General features: G+C 36.0%; 2 protein-coding genes and 1 pseudogene across 2 annotated transcripts; 2 read left to right on the top strand and 1 right to left on the bottom strand.

Moving 5' to 3' along the window:
- Window positions 1-247: 247 nt before the first annotated feature.
- LOC113107544 (zinc finger MYND domain-containing protein 10) lies at window positions 248-4,962 on the bottom strand. The gene is made up of 12 exons (XM_026270143.1): window positions 4,762-4,962; window positions 4,536-4,644; window positions 3,915-4,031; window positions 3,765-3,818; window positions 3,451-3,603; window positions 3,283-3,371; window positions 2,326-2,417; window positions 1,759-1,931; window positions 1,537-1,662; window positions 1,233-1,354; window positions 996-1,121; window positions 248-882 (listed from the first exon to the last, which is right to left on the bottom strand). The coding sequence occupies exons 1-12, from the start codon at window positions 4,845-4,847 to the stop codon at window positions 783-785; spliced, it is 1,347 nt and encodes a 448-aa protein (XP_026125928.1). The 5' UTR covers window positions 4,848-4,962; the 3' UTR covers window positions 248-782.
- Window positions 4,963-6,047: 1,085 nt separating this feature from the next.
- On the top strand, window positions 6,048-8,062 carry LOC113108569 (fibroblast growth factor-binding protein 2-like; annotated as a pseudogene).
- Window positions 8,063-10,757: 2,695 nt separating this feature from the next.
- On the top strand, window positions 10,758-12,263 carry LOC113107508 (fibroblast growth factor-binding protein 1). Its single transcript, XM_026270077.1, has 2 exons — window positions 10,758-10,865; window positions 11,019-12,263. The coding sequence occupies exon 2, from the start codon at window positions 11,040-11,042 to the stop codon at window positions 11,634-11,636; it is 597 nt and encodes a 198-aa protein (XP_026125862.1). The 5' UTR covers window positions 10,758-10,865; window positions 11,019-11,039; the 3' UTR covers window positions 11,637-12,263.
- Window positions 12,264-13,124: the final 861 nt, after the last annotated feature.

The raw sequence follows: 13,124 nt of genomic DNA, 5'->3' as shown, positions 1-13,124 counted from the left end.
AAAACACTTGTAACAAGTGTTTTGGACTTTTTTTTTACACCGCAAATCCACTGGAACATGGATTCTGTGTGAACATTACAATGAAACAATCAGCTCAAAATGGTTTGTGTTTTTTGTTAAAGGTAAACATAATTACATTTATTTCACGTTTGCACCCTTTCTAAGCTTAACAGTTTTATTTTAGTATCATTGGAATATTATAATAGTTTTAAATTTTAGTTTTAATTTATTTTTATATTTTCAATTTGTTATATGTATGTGTTTAGTTTTGTTATATCAAGTTAGGCCAAATGAGGCTTTTTACATATTTAGTCAAATTCGTTTTTTTTTTTAATTCTAAAACTTAAACGCTCCAGTCATCCTTTTTTGTAATTGCATGAAAAACATTTGAAACGATATCGTTAAAAATTTCATCTTTTTGCTTTCCAAAATAAAGGAAGTAATTAACAACAGATGCGATATAGTTTAATCAGTGAAAATCTAAGGGATTGCACCTCAAATGTTTTTTAGCAGTTAATCCTGTATAATTGCATTTTTCATTTAAACATTACAGTGTAACGGTTATTAATCATGTAAAAATATAAATAAATGATGTCATATGTAATCATGTTTATAAACATATATGAACAAGAATGATCTACTCAATATACCAAGACAACAGCTCAAGAAAGAAACGGTTAGGAACTGTTGCATCTTTTTGTCTTTTTCCATCAGTGTCCACTAAATTGGACAGTTGATAGTGGACTCAGATCCCCGCAGCATGACTCTCTCCCAGATGTACTTCAGCTGCTGATGTTCAGTTCCTCCTGAGGTTTTTCTATGGCCTCTGCCATGAGTTTGCATGCAGGCTTGTGTTTGGGCCAGTGTTTCACCTGACACTCTCTACAGAGAAATTACAGACGAACAGAATTATTAACAATTAACAAACAATTTAGTTTTCACTTATAGGGTTAAATGTGAAAAAATGCATCATTTTGGCCCATGTGCTGTTATACCTGTTGCAATACCACTCTCCCTGACAGCGGGAGCAGCGTTTAGCGCCCACTCTTCCACATGCTCCACACTTGGGTTTGTCTGGGATTAGATTCTCCATCACATCTAGATTATATGTTTGAGCCAACCTGATCAGAAGGGTGCAAATAAACAGTTTACATGCATACTGTTAAACTGATATGTTTTATAAGTGCTACCCTAATGAAAAACATTTCCAGATTAGAGACATCAAATCTCACCTGCTAGCTTGCTCTCTTAATTCACTTTCAGAGGGGTTGAAAACATGTGTCACTTGGTGTTTAGCAATGGCTTTCCACTTGCTGCTGTTCTCCGTTACAATATCATTCCATATCTCTGGCACCTAAATTAAGCAAAATTAAGTTTATTTGAAATAAAAAAAAAATATGTTTTGCAATATGCAATGTATATACTGTCACTTTTGATCATTTTATTGCATGCAAATATTATCTACTTTAAAAAAAAAAAAAAATGTTACTGACCCCACACTTTTGAATGGTAGTGTATGTGTGTTTGCTGGAATACCTGCTCCAAGATGAGATCTTTTTTAGGGGCCGCTGGATCTGTGACAGCGAGTTGACTGAGAAAATGCCTGAGATCAAGTAGATTCGGTAGCTGATCTATAACAACGTCTGTCAGAAACCCTCGAAGCTGCATTGAAAGAATATTAATGATTTATCACTGATATTAAATAAATAAGATATGCTGTCACAGAACACTGATCGATTGCTCTGTGTAAAGTCTTACCTTTAAGAGCTGTGTTTTGTTAAAGCTATTGAAATCGTATTTCCTCTGGCAGTCTGGTTTGAGGAGCAGGTTCAGTAAAGCCATCCACACCTGACCGTCGTGTTTACTCAGCTTTAGCTGATCTTCAGGCAGGACGGTTCTCCACTTCCCCTCGGTGTATTTCTCCAGTGTTCCTACACCAGAGAAAAAGACTAGACTATGCAGTCAAAAATGATACTCTTTCCCCTTTTCTAATGTAAGTCTATGGAGGTGTTTGAACAGATTTAAGCATGCTTTCATAGAAATTATAAAAAATAATAATTCCAGCATGCTACTGAGAACATGAATTTCGTAAATAAAATATTGTACCACTTCCTGATAAACGTGCTACTCATGGAAACAGTTAATAGACTCCTATGTGACAGTAAAGCTGTTATGTTCAGCTTTCTTTTTCACAATGTGTTCTCAGTGTGTCTGATTAATGATTACATTCACCTGTTCTGTTAATTATCTTGTCAGTTCTCTCTCTAGTATTTATATTGGACAATATAACACGTGCTTAAAATACAGTATAGCTAAGAGACTAACCTCTGTTCCAGGGGCAATTTTCCACCAATTGTACCAGCACACAGGGCATATTATGAGTGCACAGCATCCTCGAGAGCACACTCACACTCAAACTACATTAAAAGAGGATGTTTTAAAATTCAGTACTAGGCATTTGTTTTTAAAGATTTGTTTTTGAGTTTATGTTTTATGTGCAGCGTGTAAATGAATAGAATATGCATGACCATGACCATCCAAGATGAGGATGAGGAGTTAGTTTCTTCATCACATTTGGAGAAATGTAGCATTGCATCACTTGCCAAACAATGGGTGCACTGCAGTGAATGGGTGCCGTCAGAGTCCAAACAGCTGATAAAAACACCACATAATCCACACACCACTCCAGTGCATCAGTTAGCATCAATGCTGCACATTTCTAAGAAACATCCATCATTGAACTGTTTTTAATTTCAAACCATTGTTTCTGGCCTAAATACTAGAAAGCATTATTATAGAGCCCATAATCCATAATAACGCATCCTCCAATGAAAATCTCACTCCTCTATTGTCCTCTCACATCAAAAATAAAACCCACATATTTGTTCAGAACTGTTTTAGACTGTTTTCACTTGTAAACAGAGCTTGATTTGTGCATATATATCCCTCCTGATTCAGACAACACAACATTTTCACTAGAAAAAGCAATGTTATGAATAGAGAACTTGTTATTTAGCTGAAAGTTAAATGGTTTGAAGCCAACAGTGCTTTTCACCTCACAAGATGTTTAACTGATGGAAGTTGTGTGGATTAGTTGTTGGACTCCCATTCTGACGGCACCCATTCACTGCAAAGGATAAAATGTTGAGCAAGTGATGTAAAGCTACATTTATGTTTACAGAGAAGAAACAAACTCATTTACATGTTAGACAGCAAATTTTCATTCTTGGGTGAACTATTCCTTTAACATTGTCTCTTTAAAATGAGCAGAAGTTGAAATACCTCTCAATGTGATCGGTGATGGAGCACAATACTGACAGAGCCTTGACGGAGATTTCAAACTCTAACATGTCACTTTGTCTTTGCAGATCCTGCAGGAAACAGTGTACGAGTTTTGGTAAGTGTAAAGTAAATGATGCTAATGAATCGATGCTGTAAAGTGTTCTTCACCTGTAAAGATGTTGTGTCTGACTGCTGTGTGTGTGTAACTCGGTCCTCCATCAGGATCTGTCCAGAAACAGAGCGTCCTGCCAGGAGTGTGAGTTTGCGATGACAGTAATCCAGTAAATCAAGTACACTATCACCAGCAGCCTCGCTGGACTCCTGCATGTGTAACACACACATCAACATTTAGCCATTTTTATATTGCTGTCAAATTAGAATGAAGTCTTAGTTTTCCGATCATCTACTTTTGCTGCATTTTGTTTTTTAAAATCACACATTCAGATAAATACAAACCAATTTCTCCGTGAAGATGCACTTACCTTGTGGTACATGATTGTTTCCAGCAGGTTTATGATGGTAGCTTCATGGTGAATCTAGAATTAGGAGAGAATGCAATGACGGAGAATTTATTTAAATAATAGCCTGGCATGGTTTGGAAAACCTGGTCATTTGAAGCTGAGGCCACTTACCACCATGTAGAGAAGAAATGTGCTCTTTGGATTAAAGTCCTGGAGTTTGCAAATTATGGGAAACACTTTATGTTTCCAGACTTCTGTGAGTATCATTGCATGCACCAGTGTTGGTATCTGGAAGAAGCCCAACAACAAAAAATCTGCTTTTTTACAACACATTTGTGAAAGTGTGGGAAGATGTGCCAGTGGGAAAGTTAATCAATAATTAGGCGATGCTTTACAATTCAAAAAGTTGAAGTCATTAGAATTATTATTATTATTTACTATGATTGCATTTCTTTGATCAAAAATACAAAAAAAAAAAAAAAATTTTCACTGTCCTCATTTGTAAGTTGCTTTGGATAAAAAGCGTCTGCTAAATTAATAAATGTAAATGTAAATACAGTAAAACAGTTTTCCATTTAAATGCATTGAAATTAGTTTATTATAGTAGTATTAAAAAGCAGAATTTTTATTTATTTATTTATTTTTGTGGAAACCAAAAAACTTTTTTTAAGGATTCTTTTATTAATAGAATTGCAAAAATAACAGTATTTGAAACTGAAATCCTTCGTAAAATTATAAACGTCTATACTGTCTCTTGTCATCAAATGTAATGTAATAAATAATTAACGTTACCTTTCCAAGAGAAACAAAGAGGTCTTTTATGAATTCCTCCTGATTGGCACTGGCATTCAGAATAGCTTGCATGTTCAGCTTCTCGATGTACTCATGCTGGCGAAACCACCTTAAAAAAAAAAAAAAAAAAAATACCACACACACACACACAAAAAAACAATCGTTATACTTTATACGTTATACGTTATACAATCGTTATACTTTAATAAATGTTCAGGTAACTTACCGTTGGCTTCCGATGTCGCGCAATGCCATCTTCTCCAGACTCTGCACATAACCTTCGGCTTCTCCGTGCAGAAGAACTGAATCCATCGCTTTTGAACGTCCTCGACTGTGAAACGTAAAAGTTTAATGTTTTCGTCTGCGCTTTATACTAATTCAACAAACAGTGCGGATAACACTTCCTGTTTCGTCACTATGGTTACAGGTAAACACTGAGAGCGGAAGTGACGAGCTCTAATGACACTGATGCTGACCGGTTCTCTGAATTATATATATATATAAAGCGAATATTACAATATTCAGTATATACATCCCCTAGATGTAAATTTTTACATTTTAGATTTAAATTTTTACATCTAAAAGTTACTCCCTGAAGAATTCTGCATTTCTAATAAAATTAAAGAGGTAAATAATTTTTTATTTTTGCAGAATGTTTATCCAACTAACCATGTTGTCAACAATACTTTATCTAGATTTGATGTCTTCCTTGCAGAGATTTTGCTTATTGTTAAATATCTTAGACACATTGATAATAATAAGAATAACACGTTTATTAAGGCTTATTATGATATTATACTTAAATAATTATTTTCGTGTCTTTATTTATTTATTTTTGTTGTTGTTGTTTTTCATTGTATGTCAATGCAGTGCTATTTTGTATTTGCATTTATTTTGTCTTGCAATAAAAAATAAATAAAAAAAGGTTCTTTGAGAGAGATGGTGAAAAATGGTAAATCAATGCAACATTTAGGAATTACACTAATACGTTTTCTTTAGTGTTAGTTTGTTATTCAAAGGCCCTATAGTGCTGAGGTTTCACTATAGCCCAAACAACCTGTGTAAGCACATTCTCAAAAATTCTTGATCAAAGCTACCTTTTAAAATGCCATTTATTTTAATAACATTTTAATGTTGTAGTTGGTGTTTTTTTGTTTTGTTGTATAACATTACTGCTAGAAAATGATAAAATGAAGGAAAGCAGGATTTAAACATGATATATATCAACATCCTGAGATTTCTGAAGGTCCTGTGTGTGTGTGTGTGTGTGTGTGTGTGTGTGTGTGTCTTGAGTTATATTGTCTTACGAGGAGTTGATTTGAGGGCAGTATTGTGAAGCACATATATGCACAAAACTTCTATACACACTGTCTTTTAATCTACCAATGTTTCGTGATTTCTAAATGTTAACATACCTGATCTCTGCAGTTGCTAAAAGTAAATGCTTACAATGAAAATTGACTCCTCATAAACCGTGTCAGAAGAGAACTTGTTGTACTTCACGTAAACCAGATGTTAGCCGCATTGGTTGAAGCTGACAAAACAAATGGGTTCCAGGTGAATTACTCTCCTTGTCTCTTCCCCTGAAACTAAAACGTCTTTCACATCAATAGTCAATAGCCCACTTCTGTTAGCATGTATAATTATATAATGAAGACCATGAATGTAACCACACCCATGACCTTCCCCTCCATCAACACACACTCAAAGAAGAAATGAAAGAACTCAAAACACTACTTTATGAAAAATGGATTCATAGGAATTCTTTCATACGATCTAATAAACAAAAAAAATTGTATGGTCTGCTTAAGTTTGAGTTTTTATTTCGCACAAAGTGATTTTGTACAAATTCATGCAAAAATAAAAAAGTTATGTTCTCCCACGAGACTGGGTTGCAAATGTCATGCCTCACAAAACTAGACCGTGCTTTTCTTTTTCACATTCATGCACTCTCAAAATCACTTACACACCAATCACATATACACTAAACTGCTCACACACACACACACACACACACACACACACACTTCTCCAAAGATTCCTACAATTAGTTCTTTCAGGCAGCTCTTTACTGGAGACTAGAGGCCCACCAGACTCGAAGGATGTGTGCAGTCTGCTCTGCTCAAAGACCCCTTTGTGGGACTTGTATTTATAAAGCCAGCTTGCACCTCCAACACCTTCTGCTCAGTCTCTTCTACACCTCCATCATGAGAGCCAAATGCAGTGCCACTGTCCTTCTGGTCTGTTTCATTTGGGCCATCAATGCTCAGGCTCAGAACAGTAGTATCCAGGCGAACAGCATCAACCACATCGAAAGCACCCAAAACAGTCGACAGCAGCCGCAGCCGAAAGGAAGCATCTGGGATGAGCCCATTCGTTTCAACAGTAAAGCAAAAGATAGCTGCGTCATGGTGATCTCCAGCCAGACCAACTTCACCAAGCTGCGTGTCTCCTGCAAGAGCAAGGGGAAGTCATACTGGTGCGATTTCCTGGGCAAACCTAACCTCTGCAGAGCGTATAACAGCAACCCTCGACACTACTTCACTCAGATCATGTGGGACATGAGGAAGCTGCCGAACGCCTGCCAGGGACCGCAGGTTTACAAGCCACACATGTGCCGCTCTGCTTCAGATGAGATCCAAATGGCGTTTCATGCCTCTTGGCCCAAAATCTCCTTCCCCAAACAGCAAAAGCAACAGCAGCAGGTCAAGTCCAGCATCACGCCTACCAAACCACCCGGGCAAAAACAGCAGCCTAAACCCCAACAACCAGCCAAACCAGCCTCCAAACCAGCCAAGCCTGCTGTTTCCAAGCCTGTTTCACCACGTAAACCTGTAAAGAGCATCACAGCGAGACCCACCGTGGCGGAGGAGAGTCAAGCAACCAAGATGGCAGAGGAATACTGCTGGAAGAGTCTCCAGGGTGTCTGCGCATACTTCATTAACTGGTTCCAGAATTAATTCATCAAAACCTCTGGTAAGCACATCATTTTTTTTTTGTGAATTACCAATCAGTGCTTATGTGGAAACTAACTCTAAATCATGTGTAAGAAAGATCTGCTACTGTATCTGACTGTATAGCGTAAAAACAAACAAACACAAACTACATCACAACATCATTTTACATAAAACTAACTCCTGTAAGTGTTAACTTTGGCTTGAGGACTGGTACAAGACTAGTTTAGCGTATTCAGGAGATGAAAGACTGAAATTCAGAAGCTTTTTAGTGTGAAAAGTTTACAGTGGAAAGCAAACAGAAATAGTGTTAGACACAAAGCTGCTTTACACCCGTGTCAAATACCTGCCTAAGCAAATTTGAACAGGATTTTTATGTTACACCTCCACACTTTAACAAAATAGCTCAAATCAAATGATTTATATCCATTAGTGTTCACATTTTTATCTTTTGATCCATTTTCTCCTCTCTGTAGGTTAACAGTGTCAGAGACTTTCAGATTGTCTGACAACCGGCCAAGTGTTTCCTCCAGAGACCAGGGCTCTCTCTTATCCTCTGTGTGTGTGTGTGTGTGTGCGGAAATGTGGATATGACTGGTTTTGTGTGATTTTCCATGCAAGTAAATGTACATGCAGGAACAACAGGAATGAAAGAAAGAAATTGTAACATGTTTCTTAATTAAAATATTTCATATTTCTTAATTCTCTGTGTATGGTGTCAGAACACAATCAGTGTTTTAATTGTATTTTTTTATTTATGTATTTATTTATTTATTTTTACTTGCTTTCTGGTCTCAAGAATCTCATGTTCTCAAATTAATCTCTCACATTAATTTACATCTAATTTATTTTCAGAAAACAATTATAATCTGATTTCTGGAATCTGCTTTCTTCTGAAATCTTAAGCAAAGATTCTAAAAAAATTAATAATAATAAACAAAAAAAAAAAAACCAAAGTTATTATATATGATCAGAAATCTGTAGATGACAAAAATATGTGGTTTCAAACATAACAGAAACAAGTGTGATTTTTGTTCAACACTTACATGTCAGAGCACATCAACACCACTAGGGGGCAATATATCATCTCATTTAAAAATACTCAAATTAAATGGTTACAAAATTTGATTACCGATATTCTTCAATATATCTTCAGTTGTGTTCAGCAGAAGAAAGTTATTGGAATAACATAAGGAATATTTATTAAAAATATTAAATGTTTTTATTTTTTTCAGTGGACCATAGTTCATCTGCTATAGCAGGGGCTAATGGGGCCATAGCCCTGGAGCTACAAAGACAGACTGGAATTTTTAAATGTCACACTGCTATGCCTTTTTATATATAGTGTATTCTATAAGTTCTCTGCAAACATTTAACCAAAATAAATAATAATGCATGTATTTGTATTACAAAGAGCTCAAATCACTCTAGATCCCTGTAATCAAAGAGTTATGTTCTGAATATGTGCCAAACATGAACACACCCTACAGACACAACTCATGCATGTTGCACGGTATTTTCTGCCTTAAGTTCCCCATGGCCTCTTAAGGTTCAATTCTTCATTAATTCTTATAATACTATATCATTTAGTATTGTCACTAATAATTATTCAAAACATATTCTCTGTTTAACATAGAAAATTTGCAAACACCTGGAAACTCACAGTCCCGTCCCTTTCTATGAAATGGGTCATAGTGTCAATAATCAATAATCACAAAGCAGATTCATGAGCCTGATTCTCCACCAGACACATTCACAAGCAGTTTCTGTAAAAAAAATACAAATATCACACTCACAATCATTAATACAAACTTAGCTTTATCATTGTGTGAGATCATTTCATGAGTGATAGCCAACGCTTAGTCTTAGTTGTAACAACAAAGACATTTTTCGTCATTATAATAGTTTCACTTTATCACTTGATCCCTTGGTAAATAAGTAATGAAAATGAACAAGGAAATTGGACTTCCATGGATGACTCATTGTTCATAACTCAAACAAAACTCCAAAGACTTGGTGTAAAATAAGTGTTATTTAATACCATTATATATATATATATATATATATATATATTGGTTAAAAGCACCTGCTAAATGAATAAATGTAAGTATATATATACAGTAATCAGCATATGAAGTGGATAAAAACCTTTCATCAAAGTTGTTGTCTTGGGACAACTGATGAACTTTTTTGATCCACTTCAAATGTTGACTACTATATACATATACATATAAAACCATCGCACAAACACCTATATTTATATGAAGATATATAAATCTACAATATCCAGCATTCTGTCTTTCTGTACCCCATTTCTAACTGCCTTCCCCTCAAAAGTGACCTAAATTTATTAAGCTCCAGTTATCATTCCTCAAGTAGATGCACAACACACTTTAAGAAGATAAATACATGGTCTTTGCACAACTGTAGGTATAATACTTATTTTACAATAATTGTGTGTGAATGCAAATGCTAAAAGTTAATAAACAGTTAATAAAGCATATTAAACTGATATAGGAAGGTAGGGATAGAGTGGCGGTTCAGCGATGAAATTAGGCCAGAAAGACAATGACAGGGACCCCTCACCCCTACCACATGAGTGCACACTCACAATGGCCCATAACAAAGGATTTTTACACACCAGGACATTGTACACAAGCATAATGGTGTTACGTTTATGCAGCCCTTTGTCTAATCCTGTACATGGAATTAAGGAACAGGTTTTGGTCTTGTGAGGCCACAGGAACCTCTCTTACTTCTGCTGCTACAGTCTCTGTCTGTGTCCTCCTCAACCATTTACCCATTCAGATACAGTGTATTTAAATCAGATTTACCTTGCTCTCAGCTCGACCTGAGCCCTTTTTTTGTTTTATTTTTTTATTTATTTTTTAACTGAAGTGCATGATCTCAGATCAGTGAGGCCTTTGATCAATCAGTTCCAAAAAGAAATACAAAACGTGCTATACTTCAAATAAAACTATATAAATAGAAATAAAAGTCAAAAAAAAAAAAAAAAAAAAAAAAAGATTGAAAGAAATAATATTGAAAAGCAATTTTTGTAGGCTGGGCATTTTGGACTAGGGACACAATATTAGCTAAAGGATTTCAAAGGGTTAAAAAACCTCAGGCCCATGACAGCACATGTAATTCCTATCTTTTATTTCAGCCCCCTCTAAAAATGCAAATATATGAATGACGCAGGCAGTGGATTCCTGCATATGCAGGAGCTCATTAAAGGGTTTCCTCCTGTTTGAGAATCTGATTGTCCAGTAGTAAGTGGGTGTGTCACTTGACATATAAATACCTCGAGTGAGTTCATCTTGACGTAAACTGGTCAAGGAATCTCTTCACCCATCTCTCCTCCTAACTCTTATCGGTAAGATCAATTAACTTTCTGGTGTAAATCAAAGTAGTTTTGAACTTATAAGAAGAGTCTAGCTATATCTATAATACTATTAACTATTACCCTATTGCATCTTTTGAAAGGTAAAAAATGATCATGTTTAATCTCATAATTAATTTGTCTCAGATCGTTGCGTCACTGAAGGAAATGTCTCTCCGTGGGACTGTTGTGCTCCTGCTGCTCCTGTGTCTTTCTCAGCTCATCTTCGCTGCTGACAGCATTAGAGAAGCGAGGAGCAAAGGAAAGAGGCTGGGGAGCCGAGTTGATAAGAACATTTCCGTACACAAAGGAAGGTTTTTTTTCAAGGACAAGGCGAAGTGCTCGTGGGTGGCGCGCGGAGAGGACATCTACACCATGACTGTTAGATGTAAGTCTGGAAATGAGGATGGATTCAGCTGTAAATACACTGCCAAGCCCTCGACGTGCACCGAATATGGGTCTAATCCTAAAGGTTATTGGAAACAGATAGCCAGATCTGTCGCAATACAGAAGACACTTTGCGCGGATGCACGCGCAATGATTCGCACGGGCATGTGTAAGCGTGCGCCGCTGGCCGCGCATTTCAAACTTACGGAAATTTCACAAGAGAAACCCCCCACAGAGAAAACACCGACGACCACGAGCACGAAGCTCCAATGCACAGAGAGGACTGACCACAGCGAGGTCGCCAAAGAGATGTGCGGAGATTCCTGGGCGAGTCTCTGCGCGTTTGTCTTTACTATAGTCCAGGGCGGAGACTGCTGAGCATGTGTGTGTGCATACGGGTGCCGGTACTTTAGTGATTGCATACTACTGATAGTTCTGTTTAAGATGTAAAGCATCACGTATTTTGTTGAAAACACACACACACACACACACACACACACACACACACACACACACACACACACACACAAATGCACTGGAAGGTGGATCAAGATGAACACACCACTTGTAGTTTTTGCCTTGACCATAGTGGCACAAACTTTAATCTTAACACGTTTATTCAAAGCGTAAACAGTTTTTTAATGTTGGTATTTCATTGGAGAATAGTGAGATGTCTATTTATGTTATGTTGGATATACATTTTTTTATTTATATTTATTAAAAAGGCATTTGAGAGACTTACACAAAGTAAATTAGTGTATTGCTTTTATTTTGAAGTGAGAAGTTTGGGTAGACCCTTTTATTTCTCATAATAATAATAATAATAAATTGGCTCCATCCTCACTGTCATCTTCATAATCATCTCGTTTTCATATCCATGTTAAACATTTTCAGCAAATGTAATTATTTCCTTCAGTCTGCTGTAAAATACATGACACCTGTTGTATTGCATTGTATGTATTTATGACATGCAAAATAAATATTTTTATGTATCTGTGTTGAGAAGTATCACCCTGGTCTTGTGAAATGGTCAAAAGATATTTCATTACAATATAAGCTTGATTAAAAAAAAAAAACAGCTTTGAGGCACGATGCTCAACAAATATAGCATTTATTTATTTTTATTTTTTGGGGTTTAACCATAAGAACCTTGCTTTTCCTGGAAAGCTTTTGAGGAATTTGTCAGAACCTAATACTCTAAAAACCCTTCTCACACACTCACTCACTTTCATTGTCTGTGGAGCAACGGAAAAGATAAGGTAACCACAGATTCAAAACACGTCTCTCTCTCTCTCTCTCTCTCTCTCTCTCTCTCTCTCTCTCTGTGTGTGTGTGTGTGTGTACTGGTATTCCCTTTGTTATGGGGACCAAATATTTCCACAAGGACAGTAATACCAGTCAATTTTTGACCTTGTGGGGAAATTTTTTTAATTATTTTTTTTGGTCCTCATGATGAAAACAGCTTATAAATCATACAGAATACATACAAAGTGTTTTGAAAATCTAAAAAAACCTGTAGTTTTGTGTGAGAGGTAGGTTTAGGGTAAGGGGAGAGAACTTACAGTTTGTACAGTATAAAAACCAATATGCCTTAGGAATGAACCCATAAAACATATAAATACAACATTTGTGTGTGTGTGTGTGTGTGTGTGTGTGTGTGTGTGTTACACTTCACAGTGTGTGCTGATCCTTTCATCAGTTTCACATCTAGTCTGCACACAGTCTTTGGAAATATGTATATATGTGTTTAAAGGCTTGGCTATTGATTTAGTGTGGACACTTTCAGTTTTCTATAAAAATTTTTATCATTTTTAAAGAAAGACGATTTAAAAAAATAAAATAAAGGTACCTTTTTAAAATCTTTTT

This window comes from Carassius auratus, chromosome 1, assembly GCF_003368295.1.
Source record: "Carassius auratus strain Wakin chromosome 1, ASM336829v1, whole genome shotgun sequence".
NCBI lineage: Eukaryota > Metazoa > Chordata > Actinopteri > Cypriniformes > Cyprinidae > Carassius > Carassius auratus.
This window is presented reverse-complemented; position numbering and strand designations above follow the sequence as displayed.

What these genes read in the sequence shown, in the direction of transcription:
- LOC113107544 (XM_026270143.1), bottom strand. Translation starts at nt 4,847, where the DNA reads ATGGATTCAGTTCTTCTGCACGGAGAAGCCGAAGGTTATGTGCAGAGT. An exon ending in TCTTTGTTTCTCTTGGAAAG is followed by an intron (nt 4,032 to 4,535) that starts GTAACGTTAATT and finishes GGCTTCTTCCAG; the next exon opens with ATACCAACACTGGTGCATGC. An exon ending in ACAAAACACAGCTCTTAAAG is followed by an intron (nt 1,663 to 1,758) that starts GTAAGACTTTAC and finishes CTTTCAATGCAG; the next exon opens with CTTCGAGGGTTTCTGACAGA.
- LOC113107508 (XM_026270077.1), top strand. Translation starts at nt 11,040, where the DNA reads ATGTCTCTCCGTGGGACTGTTGTGCTCCTGCTGCTCCTGTGTCTTTCT.